At 38.9% G+C, this 24,146-nt stretch overlaps 1 protein-coding gene across 1 annotated transcript in view; it reads right to left on the bottom strand.

The window, feature by feature from the left end:
* Positions 1–19,218, bottom strand: part of dnajc1 (DnaJ heat shock protein family (Hsp40) member C1) — a 77,128-nt gene extending 57,910 nt beyond the window's left edge. The window contains 1 exon segment of the mRNA NM_001011351.1: positions 18,948–19,218. Within this exon segment, the coding sequence (NP_001011351.1) occupies positions 18,948–19,103 (156 nt within the window). The 5' untranslated portion in view covers positions 19,104–19,218.
* Between the last annotated feature and the right edge of the window lie 4,928 nt (positions 19,219–24,146).

Raw genomic sequence — 24,146 nt, 5'->3', positions numbered from 1 at the left:
ATACACATGGGAAAAAAGTGATTTTTCATGCCTGATGAATTTCCCTTTCAGCTCATCTGTAAAAAATGCCAAAATGCCTAAAAGGAAACTCAGTTTGCAAGAGTCGAGAGCGGTGTAAAAGGGCTGAGCGTTCCCAGTGATCTAGAACTGACTCCTAAAAATGCTCAATACAATTGCATTATCCAGGGCAAAATGCTTTGCACACGGGCCTTTCTGCGTCTAATCCTGCTATTTGAAGTGAAAGGGACATTTCTTTTCTCCCTTGGAGACCGTCACTAATTGTTTCCACAAATACCTGTTATTTAATATCCTCATGTAGAAATCTAACCTCCACTATAGTAACAACGGAATTTGGTGAGGGCAGGCCTGTTCTGGCCTATTTAACCCATTCAGTATTAGGGTCCCTAGGAGAGTGCACAAGTCTCTGGCCACTTTATAGGTATCTTACATTTACAATCTGCAGCTACAAACTTCTTCCCATGCAATAGTATATGCAGTAAAAGTGAAGAGTAGAGGAAGCATTCTAAGGTCCAGTTATTGCTTATTCTTTTTGTATCAGTATATATAACCCAATTGCACACAGTGTAATGGTCCAATTTTAAACACCACAGGAATTTTTGGTATCACTGGGGAAAGTATTGTTTAAGAAGTGGCAAGGTTGGGTATCTAAACTATTTTCAACAAATAATTTTTATTTTTATTCTGCCTTACCTACTGAATATATTCATATAAACTTTGATTCCACTCCATCATATACAGATACAAAAATATGCTGTGTTATCTTGCCATGGAGCCCACACTGCATTATTTGCTGCAAAGTCTGTGGTCTCAAAATGGGAAGTGGTCTGTCAACAAGAGAGGCCAACTAAATTGGATTATAGAGTGCAGGGTTCCCTCTTATTGCTTTGGGATCTAACAGAGAAAAGAGCTATTTTGCTCCGGCAGCAAAGAAGAAGCCATAGTGCCTTTTTTTTTTTTTTTTTTTTTTTAAATAGTCAACTTTAATTGGTTTTGTTATAAACAAGGGGTATGATAGAAAGAGGGAAGGAAGGGGGGGGGGGGTAGGGAATGGAGAGTGTATCGTGGTGTTTTAGACAGCAGTTGCTGGAGACTCCAGCCATGGGTTCCAAATCTTCTTAAACTTTAGTGGGCATCCTCTGACTAAATAGGTCAACCTGTAGAGTTCCTGTTGGGAGTTTATCAACTTTATCCATTTATTTAAAGTAGGTGGTAGGGGACCTATCCAATGTAGGGCCACAGTTTATTTTGCACAAAACAAAAGAACCCTCATAAGTGATTTTGTGACAAAATATGCAGACTGGTTAATTCACCGTTAATTACCTGTTTTCTCATTAACGGAAAGTGTAAAGCATCTTCTCACTAGGGTGTAGTACAAGGGCATCATCTCACACAAAAACACATGGCATGAAGGATTTGCAGCACTAGGTAGAGGCATATTTTGGCGAAACCAGTGAGACCTAATTAAATACTGTATAGAAAGAACTACCGGTATGTAACTTGCTGGCGCTATATAAATGAATGATTATGGGGGTCATTATTCAGTACAGTGTAGCCAGCCAAGCTGCCAATGTTCCCCATGACAATGCATATTTATATATACTAGCAACCAAAACTACTAAAACAATAAATACATTTTGGCAAATGCAAGATGCCGTATGAAAGAGTGCAGCTCATTCCCATAACGGCAGAAAATAATATATTGAGAAGGAGTACTAGTTCCCAGCAGAAACTGACAATAAAGAAAAGCAAATTCAGAACAAATACCCTAAATTTCCAAACAGAAAGCTCAAAGTAGAACAGACTGACTGACTGTTGGGGTTAGAAGGTATATTCAGCAAAGGGTTATGGAAATATAGCTTTTCTGATCCTGAGTTGCTACTGCAGACACAAGAATACATTCTAGCAAAGTAACTCACATTATATGTGCAATCAACTGCTGCCTTTAGAATGCATGCAAGGATACGGTCAGACAATTAGGTTATCAGCCTCACTGCACTCAGTGCCCAGCCCCTGAAGTGGCACTTCCCAATCCACGTCCATAGGATCACTGTTGGTCTATCCCATGTGTACACATATTCAACTTCAGCAAATTCGTAAAGGTCTGTTGATTCCTACTAACTAAACATTAACAGGTTATGAAAGGCTTTTGTTTTGACTCACTCATTGAGGCCATCAGCTATCCAGGTAGAAGGCCAAAGAGAGCAATGTTGGTCTCAATAACTCAATATAGAAAAGCTCAGGCAAAACCCCTAATCCTCGGCAACTCTCTAAAAGCAAACTCCAAACACTTACAGACTGCCCTGAAAAGATTCTTACAGCGGGAATTCAGGTCACTACCTATTCTGCAAATAAATGAAGCAAGATGTTAAAAAAACAAAATAATTTGAAATTGCTCGGAGCCCTCTTCTAACTACTTTTTCAATTATTCCATTATTTTTTCTATGTTTCGATATAATGAATCTGAAACATCGCTACCTGAAGTTCATTTTGGGCAACCGGACAAGTTTGGCAGAAATTTACGTTCATGAGAGATCTTATATGATGTTTGCTCTGAAAATCTAATTAGTAAGTAGAAAAGAGCCACCTTACATGAGTCTGGTCAGTTCTAAGCAGAGGAATATCAGAAGATCCTACTCTTCTCAATAACTTAATTTTCTGTCAACGTGGAAAAAGTGAACAGCAGGTGGAGCTGTTGTATTTACTAGAAAACATATATTACTGTACATTTCAAAAGTGCGCCCTGAGCAATTTTACATTCACTTGCTTTGAGAGTTTATCTTTCCTTTATGAAATGTTTGCACAAATATGCAAAAAGATTGTGCTAAGCTCCCCATTAATGTTTTTGTTTAAAATAAGATCTAACCAGGTGTCAAGAAAACCACACTACAATTCTTTTCATGGATTTTACAAATAAATCTAGTATCTAATATCTAGTATCTAACATCTTTGTTTAAATATTGAAGTGTCAATAAATTCCAGTTATACCGTGATCAGTTCAGCCACAACATATAAAGTATGGATGCATGATCTGACCTCAATGCACAGTAAGAGATATATTCTATTAAACTGTGTGAATATCAGAGCCTGTGGCTTTAAAAAAGAAAAAAAAAAGGTTAGTGTCTTGGTGTAAAGAACTATCTGTTTTCATTGCAAGCATATCAAGAAAAGCTTTAGCTCTGTATCCCTGTTTTGTTACCTTGTTTACAGCAATTCCATTATCGGCATTTTTACTGAATTATACTCAAAGGAAATAAATGTTAACATCAATCAGAACGTTGAAATTTTCAAGGGAATACATTTAGGTTACTGTCAACTAATAATTCCCACTTTTTGAAATTTGGATGTGATTTTTGCTCATTTACACTGAATATTTTATAAACTCAATAAGATGATTTTCAGGTAAAAGTGTTCTATCTAGCCACTTCTCTAAAACACGGTTATCAAAGACCTTTCCAGAAATATATATATAAAATATATTCTAAAATGTAAATAATTAGTTCCAAATAAAGGGTAAATGATCTTCATGAGGCATGAAGAGCAAATCTAGTGGCCATAAAGAGAGACATGGCTGCTGTAAACTTGCCAGAAAGAATGTCAAAGAGTGACAGAATGCTAGGAAATAAATTCCCTCGTGCTGACTGTAACGTTGCCAATACAAATACATTTTCCCAAACTTTGCATATGATTAGACATCGTTTTCAAGCAGAATGAAAACAAATGTTTCTACACCAACATCTGGTTAGCCATGACTTGTTTTGATGTAAAAAAGCAAAGTATCTTATAGTACCCTCAAAGTTATCGCAATTTAGGTGTCCTACTGGTTAGACAAGGAGACAGAAATAAAGTTCTTTTTTAAACGAGTATTTGATACATTTATTTTTTTTTAAAAAATGTAAATTACATGTTTTATATCCTCAGTCTGGTGGGATCCAATGTAATAGTGTTTGTTAGTTTTCATATAAATTCCATAAAAATGCAATTATGCTTCTTTACTTGAGCACACTTTTACTTGAATGCTAAGCATTTTACCATATATCAGTATAGGAACCGGTTATCCAGAATGCTCTGGACCAGGGGTTTTCTGCATAAAGGGTCTTTACCATACCTTTAAATCTAATTAAAAATCATTTAAACGTTAATTAAATCCAACAGAGTTATTTTTGCTTTTAATAAGGATTAACTATATATCAGTTGGGATTAAGTAGAAGGCACTGTTTTATTATTACTAAAAAAAGGTAATGCTTAAAAACATGATTTATTTGATTAAAATGGAGTCTATGGGAGATGGCCTTCCTGTAATTTCTGGGCAATGGGTTTTCAGATAATGAATTCCAAACCTGTACAATAACATCAATATTAACATATATTAAGCCTGTGGCTATAGTTATGTACAATATTACCTCAATCAAAGCAACAGGCTCAATTAATGTAGTATAGTTTTCTCTTTGAAATGAATATTGAGTGGAGGAAAAAATTAGCTATAATTATTAAACAGCCATAGACAAATATTGTTCTGTTAACAAAGAGCAGCAGGGGTTAATTGGCTGAACCTTTTCATGCTACACATTAGAATTTTACAGGGAGGCATGTACATAAATACACACCCAGGCTAACAAAGCCGTTTAGTGCCTTCAAAGGGGTAACAGCAAAACTGAAGTGCTGGCTTAGGAAATCAGAGTTTTCTTTTTATTTCCATTAGACCAGTACAGCGCTGTGAATGGCGACTGTCAGAAAATAGTATTTGCCAAGCACATATGTGAAACACAGTGGTGATTGATGAAAAGGATGTGTGGCTTGCTGGCAAAGGTTGTTCTCAAGAGATCACCAGTGACTGACTCCGAATGAGTTAAATCTATTCCTACAGGGACACTAGGTTAAAATTAAGGTTTGTCTCTAAAAAACTTGTCTTGTAAGCAAATACCATACCAAACTCTACTATGCTTTTCTGTTCAGCTACAGAACTGGGAGGTCCTGCTGGAACAAACGCCTTATGCCAAACACAATCATAATTGGATAATACATGGTAAAAATGTATACAAAGTCACACATATTATGATAAATTACAGATACACTGTAATGCCACTTAGGACTTTTTCAGATATTATGTGTATTAATTTCCTTCCTATCTTTTGTGAAAATGTAAACACATTAATGGTTAACTTCACATATATTAAAGTCCTCACACAGCCATTTTTTATGTTAAAAGGTGTTTGTCTGAAGAACACTTATAATTTTCAAATATATTATATATACATATATATATATTTGAAATTAGAAAATACATTATTTTAGAAACAGGATCAACCTGTTTACTTGTTACTTATAACTGCTAATTTAATGTGTCAGGGTCAGATGAGGACATTTTATATTAACAATTAATGCGCTCTAGGTCCTGACATTATATTGGGCCACCAGGAGCATCTTCCAGTTCTGCAGAACACATTGTAAGAGATGCATAAATTGAGCAGGGAATTAATAAGGGTTAATAATTGCAAAAGGAATATTTAAGGCAAGTAGAAACAAAACAAACTGAGGCTGCAAGCTACCTGGTTATTTCCCCATCAACAAATGTGTGTAAGAAGAAAACTTCCATAAAAACTATAAAATCAGCCAAACTACGTGTGTGAGGGTAAAGTCAGGAATTATTTCTAAAACCTCCTTCTGACTGAAAAGCTATAGGGTGAAAAAACATTTGTAAATATGTATTTTAATAGTTAATTTTGGTTTGCTGCTTTTAATATTTGAACATTTGGAGCAAACTAAATGTATATACAGTTGGTTTATATATTAGAATGGGATAAAGAAATGTTGTGCAGAATAATATATGTTTAAGAATTTATAATATAAATTTAATATTTTACAGTCAGTTTTACATTTAACAAAATCAGTTTGTAGTTTGGTTTCTGCTTGGAAAACAATTGTCTGAATCAGTTCTCCCTGTATTGAATTAATATAAGGGATTTAGGACTCATATGAGTGATGGCGGTTAGTGCTGCTGAGAAGCAATGAGCACTAACGACTCCATACGGTAGAATAGCGTGAAACTACTTAAAGCACACATATTTATTCTGACGAACTGACACCGCTATAGACTTGGATAAAGGTGTCAATGTATTATAAATACTCAACAAATCTTCTATTAATTACAAAACAGACTGAACTGCTTTTTCTGAATTCTCATGTTTGATCCATGTTATATTTACCCTTTCGCATGCAAGTAGAGAGTCTATTTATCAAAGGGCAAACTGAAAATTTTCCACAAAATCCTCCAAACGCAAATACTAGCAAATGACATGTCAACATATTGTTTTCTAAATGTTTTGGGCATTACAACCCAAGGAACCCAAATTCAAACAAATGAAATAATACAAAGGAATTAAAAACTTAATCTTTATATAAATAAATTGCGGATTGTTCCATGTGGGATTGAACAAAACCAGGTTAAAGGCATATTTACTGCTAAACCAAAAACGTGAATTAAGGACCATATAATGTATCTGCATGTAATAAATATTACCTAATAATGCCAGTGCTTCAAAACACAAAAGAACAATTATTCCTTCCTGCAGAAAAAAACATCTGCATTTCTATTAAAATATATTTCTTTAAATACAAAAATATATTTTTTTAAATACAAATAATTAAGGAAACTGCAAAAAAAAAAAAAAATCACTAATCCCAGCAAAACATTAAAGAAAATCAAACTGTCAGAGCAGGAGACTGACAGAGGGAAGCTGAGAGCATTTGCAAAGCAATGATTTGCTGTTAAAGAGACACCGGGATATTTGCAAAGGTTTGGAAGTGCTGAAGCTCCATCTAGAGGCACTTATTCTAATATTATGTGCATGACATGCTGAGGCAGTCACCCAGAAAATGTACATATATGAGAGTTCTTAGAATGTAAGCAGAATCTTGGTATTGCCTACAGTTTGATAGTTTTCTTGGGATGCCTTTGTTGATATTAAGTAAGGAAAATATGCAGGAAATATCAGTGCATGTATTGGATTCTGATAAAAGAGCCCATGGCTTGTGAATGTGATAGGGGCCTTAGACTGTAAGCTCCACCGGGCTGAGACAGATGTGAATGGAATGATGAACTTCTCTATAATGAGCTACCTAACATGTTGACACTATATAAAGGAGGTGCATTTATGGCATAATGCCCATATCTGCTCTGTGTTAATATTGATGAAACTCCACTGCAATGTTTTTCATCAGCACTACAAAGATGGGGCCAAAAGTACACAATATAACAATCTTAGAAATTGCTATTTTCAACAACTCTACATGATTGTATATGTAGATAAATGCATAAATTGTATAATAGAATGACGTGCAACTATGACAATTCAGAAATTGTTAAATGGTTTATTTAAAAAAGCAGCATATTTTCATATGATAATGCATTTTGTTCGAGGTACCAAGCAACTTCCCTGCAATAACTGAAGCTCTGACACTCAGGCTAGGCCTACACTGCCCATGTTCTAATACATCTTTTTATATAAGTCTACAGTTGTGACTGTCCCTGGACTGTCAATAGGACAGTTGTCAATAAAGATGTTCAAATCCAGTTGGTGTTATGAACCCATGCATGGCCAACTTATCGCTTCCATTCTAATTGTTAAACATTCTACACTGTTGCTTGGAATTCCTGTGCTGGTTTATGAGCCATTTGGAAAAAGATACAGTTATGGGATCTATTATCTGGAATGCTCAGGATCTGGGATTTGGTGGATAAAGGGTCTTTAGGGTTCGGGTTTAGACGATGTGCATAGGCAGAGCAGAGGACGTGCCCTGGCCAGCAACCACAGGTTAGTGACCAGAGTTATTGGGGGTGCCTCATAGAACAGCACTCCCCAACCCAGATTTAAACCTTTTGTTATCAGTTAAATAAATTCAAACATTGTCAAATGATTGGTTGATTTTAATTTAAAAAGAACCTGGCTAAACTCTCCTATTATAGTAATTTCTAGCAGCTGGTGAATAACAACAGCATCATCTTGGGAAAAAAATTGTTATATATCTAAATATATTCTTGTTTTTGCTATAGAAGAGTAAATACAAGAAAATAAAAGCTGGAGGTAAAAGCGTGATATTGCAGAATGATGCACTCAAGAAAGCTTAACAAAAAAAATAAAAAAACGCTGGGGTTTAAAAGATGATAGGTGTAAAAAATGACAAGGGTAGATCCATATAGTAATTACCAGGGCCAATCCAGTGAGACTGCTGAAGATGGAGGGTACATTAGCTTTGATGGATGCTGCCTGCAATCATTTATCAAAAATAGCTCTCAAGTGTTCGAAGTACACAAATGATGCACCCATTTCCCGGCACAACACAGAATGCTCCTTTTACCAATCCAGAAAATTACTGCCTTAATACATTCCATACATACATGGTATAGAGCGGTTCCAGCAACCCACACACACTAGGCTGCTACAAGAGAAGAATTCCATTATAGCACATTCTAATAATACACTGAGCAATATATTGAAGGGAAAAAAAAAGAGTATTTTATATATATATATATATATATATATATATATATATATATATATATATATATATATACATATACATGTTTATTTTATATAAATAGAGGCATATACACATATATATAGTAATGAAAGCTATTATGCTGTATAACAATACAGGATCTGTACCTAATATAAAGCACCACACATGTATGCTACAAAAAAATCAATTAAACATTAAAAACCTGATAGGATCGTTTTACTTAGCTGTAAGCTAGCTTAGTTAATATCGAGTACTGAAAAAATAAAGCATTGTTTGTTTATACAGAACACTATGGGAAATGCCACTTCTGTATTTCAGAGCTTTCTTAATAATGGGTCTCTGGATAATAGACCCTCATCTATCCAGCCATCTATATATCTATCCAGCCAGCCTTCCATCAGTCTATATTGCTTTTATCTACCAAATGTCAGCGGTTTCGCTCTAGTTGATTAAGCTGCTTTAAAATATCAGCGCTGCAGATTATTTATATTATATTTATAAAGCGCCAACTTATTCTGCAGTTCTGAATTTAAAACCAAATCCAAATGTTTTTTTACTTTCAAAACATTTTTTGAGGCTGATATAAATTAAGCTCTACCAGACCAGGGAGGAATAAGAATGCATTCAATCCATGATTCGGAGTTATTATTTTAAGAACCATCATATAAATCCAAAATCTGATTTGGATTTAATTTAATCTCAAATTTTAATATCGCCCCCTCCCAGTATCAAATTGTAGCTTACTGAGCTGCTAGTGGTGCATACCAGAGGGAGAAAAAGTAAACCTTAATCATAAAAAATAAATAAATAAAAAGTTATAAGCAATTGAGATATGTCATCACTTCTACTGCATCTGTTTGAAAACAACTAAACTTACACACTTAACCCATTATTGCACATTTTGGGATTTCCGTTTGGTTCCATGTTTAGCTTATGTTTGGTATGGAATGTATGATATGGAAGTTTCACTTTACTACTGAATTTTAAAAATGTGGCATAAGTACTGGTGTAGGATCTGTTATCCAGAAAACCCTAGATCCCAGCATTCTGAATAACAGATCTTTCCGTAATATAGATCATCAGACTAATTATCTGCTAACAATTAACTGAACATAAAATAAATCCAGTATGTTTGTTTTGCAATTACTTAACTATATATTTAGGCCCACTCCTACTCATCTACTGTCTGGTTGCTAGGGTAATTAACATCTAGCAATGGCATAGTAGTTTAGCAAGCCTAGGCGCTATAGAAAAAAAAAAAAATAAGAATGTAACTCTGGATACATACAAGCCTTGTATGTTTCACCCAGCCATGAAATGGCAGAGGACTTGCTTGGCTTTACTGAGAATTAACTTTGAAAAAAAAAAAAAAAACATTTACGCTCAGTGAAGTTCCCTTGTTTTACTTTATGAGAAAAGCCCTGTAACAGTTAGTCAGTATAACGTCTCTTTAACACTGTAGTATAATACTTTCCAAACGACCTGCACTGTTATCCTCAGGCCTGACCTACCATTATACCTTCCATGGCAGAAAAACCACTAACCACTAGAGCTCCTCAGTGGAATTGGGAACGGTTGTGGTAACATATAGCATAAATAGTAGTGAGAGGTAAGCTGAAACCCACTCAGGGCCCTAACAAGTCTACAATATGCAAGAGATTTATCAATGTTCGAGTTTTTTTTTTTTTTTCACAATTCAAGTTTTTTTTGAGCTAAAACATTTCAGTTTTTACTTTTTAAAAATTCAAATAAACTCATTTCCACAAATGTCTGATATTTACTAAAAAGTCTAAACTGAAAAAATCATAGGAAAGAAGGATCCTCCATTGAAGGGAAGGGACATCTGTGATTGACTTCTACATGATCTCGGCAAGTTTTAGCTGTTGAATTTGCTGGATTCGGATTTTTAGCCGTTTTGTCACATATTAAATTTGTGACTTTTTTTCTGCGACTTTTAACGCTAAAAAAACCTGAATCGAATAACAAAAATCAGAGCATTAGTAAATGGCCCCTAAGGGGCACATTTACTAACCCACGAACGGGCCGAATGCGTCCGATTGCGTTTTTTTCGTAATGATCGATTTTTTCGTAGCGTTAAAACTTGCGCGAAACGTCGCGCCTTTTAAGTTTTAACGCTACGAAAAAGGCGCGACTTTGCGCGCAAGTGTTAACGCTACGAAAGAAATCGCGATTTTGCGCAAATTTCGTAATGGCTACGAAAAACTCGCGTTTTTACGCAAAAATCGTAAAGACGCCGAAAAAATCGCAAAAAATACGAAAAAAATCGCAAAATGTTCGTTTCCAATCGGAATTTTTCCAATTCGGATTCGAAATTGTGTCTTAGTAAATCAGCCCCTAAGTGTCTAGCCAGTTAATCACCCATAGAGAGAGCCAAGCATTAAGGTGGCCACACGTGGCGATTTGCGATCTTTTGTGCGACCATCGGTCGCACGAAAGATCGTCAAATCCGCCACTAACCTTCAAGGCTGAAATGGCAGATAAGGAGGTAGAAGCAATAGGATTTCTACCTCCTTCTGCAGATTCAGCGCTGAAGGCAGATTTTGATCAGGCGCCTTCTATGGCGCCCGATCAAATTCTTTTAACCTGGCCGATCGGCGAGTCGACCAATATCAGCAGCCTCTTGCAATATTGGTCGACTCGCCGACTTGCCATACACGCACCGAATATCGTACGAAACAGGGTTTTATACGATATTATCGGTGCGTGTATGGCCAGCTTTATACTGAGAGACTGGGTGCAGACATTTATTTGCAAGGATTGTTTACACACTTATGGTGTCTGTAGCTTTGCAAGTCTAATTTTAATAGTGATAATGTGTTTTATTATATATAAATGATTTACATAGCAGCTCCAACACTTTTATTGTTGCTGAATTGCTGCTGCAGAGCAGGAGAGCATCTCCGGAGAGAGCTGAACAGGCTAACAATGGACAATTGCTGAACATTTATCAGCACTGTGCTAACAGGTGACTTTCTTCAGCCTATCACGTACTCCCTATTATTTGATTCATTTTAATTATTCCATTATATTTTTTGACTCCATCTACCTCTTATCCTACACAGAACTGCTATAAGACAGCCATCTTTAATCATCCTTATTAAGAACTGAAGATTTAAATAATTTATTGTGTATCCATTAACTGGTTCATAACAAATTCATTTTTTTAGGTAGGTATTCATTGATTGGAATAGAGTTAGATCATGCCTGTCTAAGGATTCTTATTCCCAGTGCCATTATTATTGATTATTATTGTTTGTCGGCTCATGGATCTGATCCCAGCACAAGGGGAAAGAGACAAGAGGAAATAATTACTAGAACAGGCTATTAATACAAAGAAAACATGTTTTTACAATATTAACATTCATTGACATATGTTCCTAGACTGGCTGGGTATTGCTAGCTGCTGATACAGGGGACAATGGTTTCTCCTCAACTGTAAAGCCCTATAACAACTTGTGGGCTTACTCACTATTGTAAGGTTTATTATACCAAATCAAACTGACATACAAAACTTAAGTATATAAACATCACACAGCAAAAATCTGTCTTTCATTATTACACCATCTTGCCCCTCGATACAACTTCTTAGGAAAACAAAGAGGCCGCCACTTATGAATGTGTGATTATTAGATGTGTGCTTAATAGCTATTCAATGGGAAGTTTTTAACATGCAAGTCAGCAAGTAACGTTTATTTACACATCATTTAAAATAGATGTTCCAAGGTGGCCCAAGTTCATGTAGGCAATAGTAATTAGTAATAGTATATGGACGATGACATTACTTGTGCTTTGTAAATATGGCCAATTGAGTACTCTTTGAGTGCAGGGAGGGAGAGGTTAAGCATTGTTATAAAGGGCAATATTACACACACATTATGTAATAATACCACTGTCAGCCTGGGTCCTGCTGCGCTCTAACACTAGTCTGACCACTCTTCCAATATGGAGTTTTAAAACAGGCTGAGATGGCGAAGTTTAAAGATACTTTAAAATTATTCATTACAGCACACAAAGAATGAGTTTGTTAGTAACAGATTCAAGATACCGTTATTATTATGGGCAATGGTTCCTATAATAACAATGCTTTTATGCAACTTATTACACGTAAAGGGCCAATTATTTCTTATATAGCATGTTCAAGGGCCAGATTAAATTAAAATAATAACTTACTGTGACTTACTAGACTTACTGTGAAGTCTATGGAGCCTTTCAGCAGAGGGGGGGCTAAAAGAATCCTTTGTAGGGCCTGATCCGGCCCAAAGCCCTCCAGTTGAACAGCTCTGCTCTAGGATATAACATCCTGGAATTTTTTGGCCAACATGGTGGAGGGCCAATAATGGAAGCCAATTTTGACCATTCACCTTTTTTACCTGCACCCACTTCAAACCACACCCATGTTATCACAAGAGTTTTTAAGACCATGCCCACATTAACGGTGGTAGCGCAGCAAAAACCCAAATGGTTGGTGCTCACTGCAGGGATATCACCCTTCGTTCATATGTAAAAGAAGTTTATTACGTCATATTAAGACATACCCTTAGATCCATATGCCTCCCCTGTGGATAGCACAGCAACCCGAGCACATAATTACACACCTTAGGGACCACATAATGATGATTTCCAAATGCTAACAAACTCCCAGAACAAACCCCTGCCAGGCTCAGCTCCCACAGGCGGGCAGAGTATGGCACACAGAGACAGGGTAGGGGAGGCAGAGTGTGGCACACACAGGCAGCATAGGGCAGGCAGAGTGTGGCACACACAGGCAGCATAGGGCAGGCAGAGTATGGCACACACAGGAAGCATAGGGCAGGGAGAGTATGGCACACACAGCCAGCATAGGGCAGGCAGAGTATGGCACACAGGCAGCATAGGGCAGGCAGAGTATGGCACACACAGGTAGCATAGGGTGGGCAGAGTATGGCACACCCAGGCAGCAAAGGGCGGGCAGAGTATGGCACACACAGACAGGGTAGGGGAGGCAGAGTGTGGCACACACAGGCAGCATAGGGCAGGCAGAGTGTGGCACACACAGGCAGCATAGGGCAGGCAGAGTATGGCACACACAGGAAGCATAGGGCAGGGAGAGTATGGCACACACAGCCAGCATAGGGCAGGCAGAGTATGGCACACACTGTCAGGGTAGGGAAGGTAGATTATGGCACACACAGGCAGCATAGGGAAGGCAGAGTAGGGCAAACACACAGCCAACATAGGGCAGGCAGAGTATGGAACACACTGTCAGGGTAGGGAAGGTAGATTATGGCACACACAGGCAGCATAGGGAAGGCAGAGTAGGGCACACACAGGCAGCATAGGGAAGGTTGAGTATGGCACACACAGTCAGGGTAGGGGGAGGTAAATTATAGCACACATAGGCAGCATAGGGCAGGCAGTACATACAGTGACACAATGCTGGCACTGCTCCTACATTCTGTCTGAGGTGTGAACAGGTGAACAATGTGGGCACTGTAATGAACAATGCAGGGGGTGAACAATACAGGGGCTTAAAGGTGTGAACCGTACATGTGATTGCAAATGTGAATAATACAGAGGTTTACAGCCTAAATCTGAGGTGTGAATAATGCAGGGGGCCAGTTAATCTCACTGCTGATACCATTTAAAGCTTACACGAAGGTAAGCAGTCACAGCAACCAGACAGGTTACATTACATTACATCTCTTTCTTATCCTCTGACTGTGACTGTGTATCCTTAAAATTACCATAATCAGAGATGCAGTTCACCCACTAGTATTCTGTACAATACAATTGGGAAGCAATACACCCACTAGTATTCTGTACAATACAACAGTGACTACATTAGCACATTGCTAACTTGAAGGGATTCTGCTGATTCAGTGTTAGCTAGCAGGGATTCCCCCCCAGTTATTAGTAACATGTGGAGTTGAATATTGGTGCATATTTCTCCAAAGAGCTGAGGAAAGAAATGTAGGTACGAGAACATGTTAAGTATATCCCAAAGGGGAAGGACAGGTAAAGATGAATAGACATAAGATTATTCTGGTGCCACTGGATTATTTTGGCCATATGTGGATGGCCTAACTACAATGACATAAAGGTTCTTCAACAATGGGATCTTTAGGAAGTCTGAATGAATTATCACTATGATCATTTAGGAGCAAGTTATTGAATCAGTCAGTGGTCTCTTTATGTGTAATATTATATGACTTTTAGTCAGGTCCAGTCAACTAATGTCCATTTGATTGCCTTTGGTGACTAGGGCATTTGATATTACAGGGAAGACACTGTGAAAATAGGGAATGTTTTTTATCAGTGTACTTCATCTATACCTGACCTCCAAGCTAGACTTCCATAAGTATCTAAGCCAGCGGTTCTCAACCTGTGGGTCGGGACGCCTTTGGGGGTCGAACGACCCTTTCACAGGGGTCGCCTAAGACCACTGGAAAACACACCATTTCCGAAGGTCTTAGGAATAATTTTATAGTTGGGGGTCACCACAACATGAGGAACTGTATTAAAGGGTCGCGGAATTAGGAAGGTTGAGAGCCACTGATCTAAGCAAATAAATCTCGCCCCTACCCAGCCAAAATGATGTCCCAGCCACTGCTTCTAGTCCCCCAAGTGGGGCCAGGCCCACAGTTTTGGAAACAGAGTTTTATTAGAGTCCATTACAGTTTACATCCTTTTTCGAAGAAAAAAAAAAAAAACATTTAAAAGACAAAGTTTCAAAGTTACTCATTTAATTACAAAGTAACTGTAATTTATTTAAATAAACATCTAAATGTTAAATCTCCGACATTAATGATTCTTCCTCAGGGCAAAGTTTTACCAAATATTCAAGAACAAACAGTGGAAACCAAAAACAAATAAAGAGTTGAAAGGGGAGGAAGCAGGTTCTAGCTGTGCCCAGTTAGAGAGTTGTCACAGCAGCAAACCAAGATCTAAAATAAATATAAGCTAAGCACCCAGGGTGGGTATAAGATGTCCCAGTGTGACAGCAGAGGGAACCCACCTCTCCCACTCCTAAGCAGACACTCTTCTACCATCTCATTAACCCAAATCATATTCTATTAGGCACCACCTTCCCAATGAAAAAGACTAGCTGTTGTGTGTATTAAAGAGATGGTTCACCTTTAGGCATCAAATACTAAAAGGCTGATATCCCATGGAGATATTTAGTCGGCTGTAATAGATCTCCGCTACCGTGGGCGACTAATATCTCCAAAATGCCTTTCCACCGGCAATACTACGAATCACTGGTGGAAAGGCCCATATATTGCTTTGGCTTTCCGAAGTCGCCTGCAGGAGGAAACTTTGCGTCACGTTGGAAAGCCAAAGAGATGTGTAGGCCTTTCCACCAGTAAGTTGTATTGTTGCTGGTGGAAAGGCATTTTGGAAAGATTAGTCGCCTTCGGTAGCAGAGATCTATCGCGGGTGACTAAATCTCTCCATAGGACATCAGCCTTATGTTAACTTTTAGTATGTTATGGATAATCCTAGCCCCTAACAATTTTTTTAATTGGTCTTCAGTGTTTATTATTTAATTATTCACCATCCTCTTTCCAGCTTTTAAATGCAGGTCACTGACCCTGGATGACAAAAAACTATTGTTCTGTGGGGCTATAATTTTATTGTTAATTTCTATTGTTTATGTTCTTATTTAGACCCCCCCACCCCAGTCTCTCATTTAAACCACTACCTGGTTGCTACAGTAAATAAGACGCTAGTAACTGACTAACTGCTGAACAAAATGGCCCTTATATGGAGGCCCCCTGAGATATATCTGGCCAAAAACCAGTCAGATGTCAATCGGGCAGGCTTAAATATCCAGTCGGGTAAAGGAACACATCAGGTCATTGATGCAGTTCTTACCCCTACAGCCTGCTTGTTCTGTATTGTGATTCAATTGGCCCTTGGGCAAAATTATCAGATCAGCCTGATATTGCCTTACTTAAGGTAGGCATATCAGTAAAAAAAATCTACTCGTTTGGCGACCTCACCAAACGAACTGATCTTTACATGTATGGACAGTTTTACTCATTACGCAATACTCTCGTACTACTGACATCCAGGAATTATATCTGTACTGTTGTGCAGGCAGTTACACCAGTGAGCCAATCTGCTTTATTAATGCTTATGATGACTGGCGTATTTGTATATGCACACTAATTAGATCTCAGGGCTTATTTACTAAAGGAGTACAAAGGGCACAATATTAGATCAGTTGCCCATGTTTTCCCAGTACAAAATATTGTGCTAGTTGTAAACTGTGTGCAACTTGTGTTAGCAAATAAATGGGCAACAATGGGTAGAGCTGGGCGGTATGACCAAAAATTTATATCACGGTATTTTTCAAAATTATATCGTTGTCACGGTATTTGACGGTATTTTTTTTTCCATGCATGATTAGGTGTTAACCCCATTTCCTAATAAATTAGAGAATAATTACTGCAGTATTGAAAATCAGAGTCAGGCAAGCAAAGGATCGGCAACAGAAAGTCGTAAGGTAAATCAGGCAGGCCTAGTTTCCCAGGCAAGGCCGCAGACAACATAGCACAGGAGGAGGCGTTTGATAGCTTTAAATACTCCCCACGCATGTGCAGAACCGGCGCCGTCAGCGCGTCGCGGACGTGCACGCTTTGACATGTACGTGCGCTTTGACGCACGCGCAGCTGGACGCGCGTGCGCAATGTCCCGTGGACAACGGGACGCGCGCGAGACCGGGCCGCACGGGTGAATACCCTGACACTCCGGTATTGCGGTATCTGAAAAATGAATATAGTTTAAAAAAAACAAAACACCGGTATTCGGTATTAAACGGTATATCTCCCAGCCCTAACAATGGGCAGACAAAGAATTGTGATTACAAACTGTGATTTCCCAGATAGACTGTAAGCTCCACAGGGCCCTCCATTGTTTTGTCTCTTTTTGCTTTGTACATAAGTAGCGCTATATAAATAAAAATATACATACAGGCTTCAACACACAAAGTAAACATTGCATTTACTGCAAGAATTATATTAGGTATAGGGCTACCAAGAGCCAGAGTTCACTGCTCAAAGCATCGCATGCACCAAAACAGTTAGCACACAGTGCAAGTATAGATGCAATCATATACCATAGGCCATTTTCAGTTCTGCAACCAGTAATGTGCCACAATTATTCAGTCAACTATGAGAAATAAAGCCTTGTACAAGTCCCATGAGAAAGTACAATAACAAGTTTTAAACCTTTCGCCAAAACAAACCAGCTTTGGTGACACGATCATAATAGCAAGCAAGAAGCAGCCCTAGTGCCAAGGCTAACAGCAGGAAGTGTTTATAATATCAATCATATCCTAGTGATATTAAGACAAACCCCATGGTAGATAGCATTGCTTCCTCTAAGTGCAAACACAGTGCTAAAAGGCACTGACACATGGGTAGATTAGTCGCCCGCAATAAATCTTTGCTAGCACGGGCGACTAATCTCCCTGAAAAGTTTTGTCCACAGGTAAGAATGTGAATTGCCAGTGGGATGGCAAAGTGTCACTTGCCCAAGTTACCTGGTGAGGCAACTTCGGGAAACTTCAGAAAACCAAAGCAATGCATATTCCATCCCACTGGCCACTCACATTCTTGCCAGAGGGAAGGCATTTTGGGGAGATTAGTCGCCTGCAGTAGCAAAGATTTCTCACGGGCAACTTATCTCTCCTTGTGCCAGTGCCCTAAGGAAGAAATGCTATATAGTATATATAAACAAAACATGTCATTCTGCTTATCGTGAAGGAGTGCACAGTTATTAGTTACAAATAAAGTAATATTGTATATAATGTATCTAGCCATATTATTCGATTAGAACATTTTTTACAGACTCACATCTGTGCCAATGTTGCTATAAGGGCCAAATGAAGAATGCTCTGTAACATAGTGTTATACATGATATATAGATATGACTTTGCTATTTATTTATATTCCAGTGTCTATGGCCCTTATTGTGCCACTGGGGAAGCTCCCATACACTGACAGCCCTCACTTGTCACCATATGATGAAAAGGGCCAATGAAAGTTCAACTGTCTTTATATGCGTTCTACCGCTAGGGGGCGCTAAACAACACCAACCCCACTACCCCTGCTGCTTTGCCTCCTATTATTATTAGCAAGTATAGAATATAAACATATTTCCATTTACAGAGTTGTAGTCAGATTCATTACAAAACAAGTGCTGGAATAGCAGTTCATACCGCGCATTATTACCAGGCCCACCATCTTACCAGCAACCTTCTGGAACTCCAGCTGCAGCAGACTGACAATTCAAAGCACCCACAAGAGGATGCTGGGAGTTGTAGTTTTGAATATGCTGAAAGGCAAGGTGGCCCAACCCTGAAATTCCCCAGGGGCTGTGTCCGGTTACAGTGGCTGATTTACCTGCTCCACCCCCAGGAACTCGTAGAAGTTTTGCTGGATTTCCTCCACCAAATCGAAGAGCTCCAGGTCACCGCTATCCCAGGCCCCGACGTTGTGGGGCTGCGTACAGCACAGTAAGAGCACGGACAGGAGGAGCCGGGCCCCGCACCCCCACATGCTGGGACAGGAGGAGGGAAGCCTTGCCGGAGACTCTCCCAGTAGCAGCTGTAGCAGCAGACGTGGCTGCCAGGCCCACCAGCTCTGCTCAGCACTTGGCCTGCCGGGGCGCAGCGTGGGAGACCGGAGAGGCAACGTCACGTTTCCAAGGCAACGCCTGAGAGTCCGCAAGGCCTGCAAGTCCAGGGTCTTCCTCTGCCAGCGTGTATATATATATATGTGTGTGTGTGTGTGAGAGAGAGAAGCGGGGCCCTGTGCGCCCTCCTATGGGACTGCCCACTCTGTGGGTGATTCACCGTGCTGCTGAGCGCTCTAACCTGCCGCTTCCCAGCTGTTACAGCTCTATTTACTCACACGTAAACAAGTAAACACACGCAAGGCCTTCAGGGCATTCTGGGAATCGTAGTCAAGCGGTCCTATAATGCACACGTTGATTTTGCAGCGTAAAGACATTTATGTATGTTTGTGAAGATTCTCGTTCATCCAGGTCATGGCAAATCTGTAATAATAAGTCAAATCAACTGGACTTGCTGTGTTTTTTTTTGAAGGTTTTGCCAGTCATCCAACTGGCCTGATTAATGCATTCTGAATTGAGAAACATCTTCAAGAAAATCCAGTTGATTGACTTATTACTACAGATACATGAATGTATCTGATATTCATTAAAAAGGCCTATGCCTACTGGGCATAATGCAGATGTATTGCTTTATACCATTGTGTGGATATGGGGCCATTTACTAAGGCACAGGGCCCTACTAATGATGGTGACTAAAGCTGGCCATACACCACCGATAATATCGTACAAAACCTTGTTTCGTACGATATTCGGTGCGTGTATGGTATGTCGGCGAGTCGACCGATATCGCAGGAAGCTGCTGATATCGGACGACTCACCGATCGGACCAGTTTGAAAATTTTGATCGGGCGCCATAGAAGGCGCCTGACCAAAATCTCCCTTCAGCACTGAATCGGCAGATGGAGGTAGAAATCCTATTGTTTCTACCTCCTTACCTGCCGATTCAGCCCTGAATGGTGTGTGGCGGATCTTACGATGTTTCGTCAGATCGCCACGTGTATGGCCAGCTTAAGTTACAAAGCCCTGAATTTTGCATGGCAGCACTGAGCTGTTCCGATTACTGGTTCAGCAGAAGCTAGGGGCCTGCCAAAGCATAGTCCCATGTCCCTCTAACTGTATGGCCCAGGAACTGCCTCCTAAGCAAGGTACTGGTATGGGATCCCTTATCCGGAAACCCGATATCCAGAAAGCTCCAAATTACAGAAAGCCTGTGTCCCATAGACCCCATTTTAATCAAATAATCAAATGATTTCCCTTTTCTCTGTAAAAATAAAACAGTGCTTTGTATTAGATCCCGACTAAAATATAATTAATCCTTATTGGATGTAAAATAATCCTATTGGGTTTAATTAATGTTTTATTGATTTCTTAGTAGACTTAAGGTATGAAGATCCAAATTATGGAAAAACCCCTTATCCGGAATGCCCTTGGTCCCAAGCATTCTGGATAACAGGTCCTATACCTGTATTACAGGGATAACTGTATTACATCCCTAATACAGGGATGTCTAACTGGAGCCCTGCAAGCCCCACCTGGCCCATCAAGAGACATATTTGGCCCTCCAACATGCCGAAGGGCAAGGTTGCAACAGTACTAAAAGAAAAAAAAAAAAGAGAGAGAATGGTGGGCAGTGGTGTAACTAGAAGTTACTGGGTGGGCTTCAGAGCCACACTTTTCTTAAACATACACAAAGTGCTTTTTGGTAAGTGCTCCCTATACTTTTTGGATCCCCCAGCAGTGACAGGGTCTGATTCCACTACAGTTATGTTCCTGATTTTGGGGAAAAACATGCCAAGACAAAATCCCTTTGTGTCCCTCCTTAGAATCTGACTGATACTATTTTTTGCCTAGGCTCTCTGCTTAGTGTTTCTATCTACATTCTATATGCATGCTGGTCATCTTATTTATAAGCCTACATAGGTGAGCTTGAAGGTACCTTCTTTTTATATGATTTTTAGTGCATGTGTGTAATACATGTTTAGTACACGTATGCTTAGAACAAGGGACTTTCATTTACTGTTGATCACACCTCTAGGTTATTTGTTATTTCTTGGGGCAAACGGGGAAACTGACGTTACTCCACGTTTGGTTCTAGCAAGGTAGATTAGAATTAGTTTCCCATTGTACAGATAATCCTCTTTGCATAGTGGCATGTGGATTTTATACTGGTCATCAAATGATTTACCTCGCAAGGACTGAACATGGAGTACCTTAAATTTCCCTGTTTAGCTCTATAGATTTTTCATAAATAAAACAATATGCAAACTGTATGTTTTCTAAACAAGCCTTATTCATTGCACCGATATCAGCAGCTACAATCTGCCCGTGTATGGGGTCCTTAAGGGGATAGAGTGGAGAGTAAAGGTGACCGTACACGAGCAGTGGGCGATATCGGGGAGAATTTAGGTAAAAAAAAAAATAATCCGATCGTTTGGCCCTGGGGCCAAACGATCGGATTATGTGGGCGGCAATGGGGCAGTCGGATCGGGGACCGCATCAACGAGCCGATGCGGTCCCCGATCCGACCAGATTTTCTAACCTGGCCGATCGAGATCTGGCCAATTTCAGGCCAGATATCGGTCGGCCAGGCCGCTCTGCTCTCCCCATACACGGGCCGATTAGCTGCCGAATCGGTCCAAGGGACCGATATCGGCAGCTATAGTCGGCCCGTGTATGGGGACCTTAAGAGAACAAAAGAGAAATAGGGATACGGTAACCATAACCCCTGCTGCCATCCAGCTGCTGAGTGGTGTGTGTGTATATATATATATTACATGCTATGATATATACTCTGCTGCAGAATAATTGCAAAATAATTAGCTGGCTTGCAGCCCCTTGGCATGATGTTGTCTTGTGGCTCTAAGCTAACCCAGTCCAAACCATATGGGACTGCCCCCTATATGTCTTTTTTAGTTTCTAGCTACATAAGCTCAGCTCGTGTACAAGTAGGGTAGTTGAACTTGGATTTTCTAGTTTTACGTTTACACAATATTATTACTGTGCTGGTAATCAATACATTTTAGAAAACTGTCAGGAGACACAAGATTACACTTAACCCCTTAATCCATAAACTCATTTTGGTGTTACTGTTCCTTTAAATATAATTGTTGATACTGATCCAAGTTCTCAAACTGCAAAAATGTATCATGTTAATGAAGGCTACTGTCAGTTGTATGTTCTATTCTATTGGGTAAAGGGTATTTGTTGAATAAGAGGGCATATGAGATGCTTGCAGATACCAACTCTTAGAAAATGCAGAGACCAAATGGGATAGAGTCCCTAGTTGACCGATTCTCTCTTCTATATCACTAACTGCATGTCTTATATTGTGAACAAGAATATCCAGAGGAACTCTGGCTGATGTGGCCTAACATGTATGTGTGTCTTGGTTTGTTTGTGTGCACCATAAATGGTATGATCCCAAAGGGTGGCCGTTAGTACTTAAAATGGCAGTTTTCTATTTAGGATTACCCAAAGGCACATACTACTCGTATAACACGTATAAGTTGTTTTATGTGATACATTTTTATAGATAGCTACAGTGTTTGGGTTATGATATAAAGAGCTTGGGTTTTATCGTAAATTTCTTAAAGGAATACTTAGCCAACAGTTTATATTATGTTTAGTGACCTATTAAAGAATCTTGCCAAATTGCAATATATATATATATAGAATACTCCAAAGATTATGCGCACTCCACTTCCAAATGTTTAGACTTTATTCATGGATAATCACATATCTGTTACATCGATTGATGTAACAGATATGTGATTATCCATGAATAAAGTCTAAACATTTGGAAGTGGAGTGCGCATAATCTTTGGAGTATTCTATACATGGAACAACCGCTTTGCAGCACCCAGAGAGGCCATACATAATTTGAGTAATATGGGAGTGCGGACTATTTGTAATTAAATTATATATATATATATATATATATATATATATATATCAGTAAATATTGTCATTTTACATCTTTTCCCTTGATCCACTATTTAGTGATGGGCTGTGTGCCAAATGACCAAAAATAATACAGCTCTGACTGTAACAGGAAGTAGTGTGAAAGCAAAAGACAGAACTCTGACCATTAATTGGCTGATGGGGCCTAGCATGTATGTGTGCCTTGGCTTGTTTGTGTGCACTGTAATCCCAGGAGGTGGTCCTTAATTCTTAAAATGGCAATTTTCTATTTAGGATAACCCAATAGCACTTACTACTAAAAAAGTATATTTTTATGAAAATGGTTTATTTAGATGAAGCAGGGTTTTACATATGATTTAACCAATATATTTTCATAGAGACCTACATTGTTTGGTGGTATAGTTTTCATTTAAGTCTAAAAATACATCAGTTTCTGTGGAGAATATCCAAGTATATATTTGAATATAACCCCCGTTTTTTCCCAGTTCCTTCAAAACACCAAATAGTTATAGTCCTGGGGCAAAAAGGGATTCCTCTTTTGCAGGACTCTCACTTGATATTGGACTACTGGCCACAGAAGATGAAAAGAAAAAGTCCACACGACAGCACCACACTCCGAAAGTTGCTACAATGTAGCTGCCCCTGTGCACGGAATACCGAATGGATACCAAATCAAACACAACCAGCACCAAGGGTCTTGTGGTTCAAACAAATATTAGTGTATTATAATTGCATGTACAATTATATATAATATATATATATACAGGTACAGGACCCGTTATCCAGAATGAATGGACCAAGGGTATTCCGTATAAGGGGTCTTTCATTTGGATCTCTATACCTTAAGTCTACTAAAAAATCAATAAAACATTAATTTAACCCAATAGGATTGTTTTGCACCCAATAAGGGGTAATTATATCTTAGTTGGGATCAAGTACAAGGTACTGTTTTATTATTACAGAGAAAAAGGAAATCAGTTTTAACATTCTATATTATTTCATTATAATGGAGTCTATGGGAGACAGGCTTTCCGTAATTAGGATCT

This window comes from Xenopus tropicalis, chromosome 6 (genome assembly GCF_000004195.4).
Source record: "Xenopus tropicalis strain Nigerian chromosome 6, UCB_Xtro_10.0, whole genome shotgun sequence".
NCBI classification, from domain to species: Eukaryota; Metazoa; Chordata; class Amphibia; order Anura; family Pipidae; genus Xenopus; species Xenopus tropicalis.
Note: the sequence above shows the minus strand (reverse complement) of the source record. Positions and strands in the feature narration are given on the sequence as shown.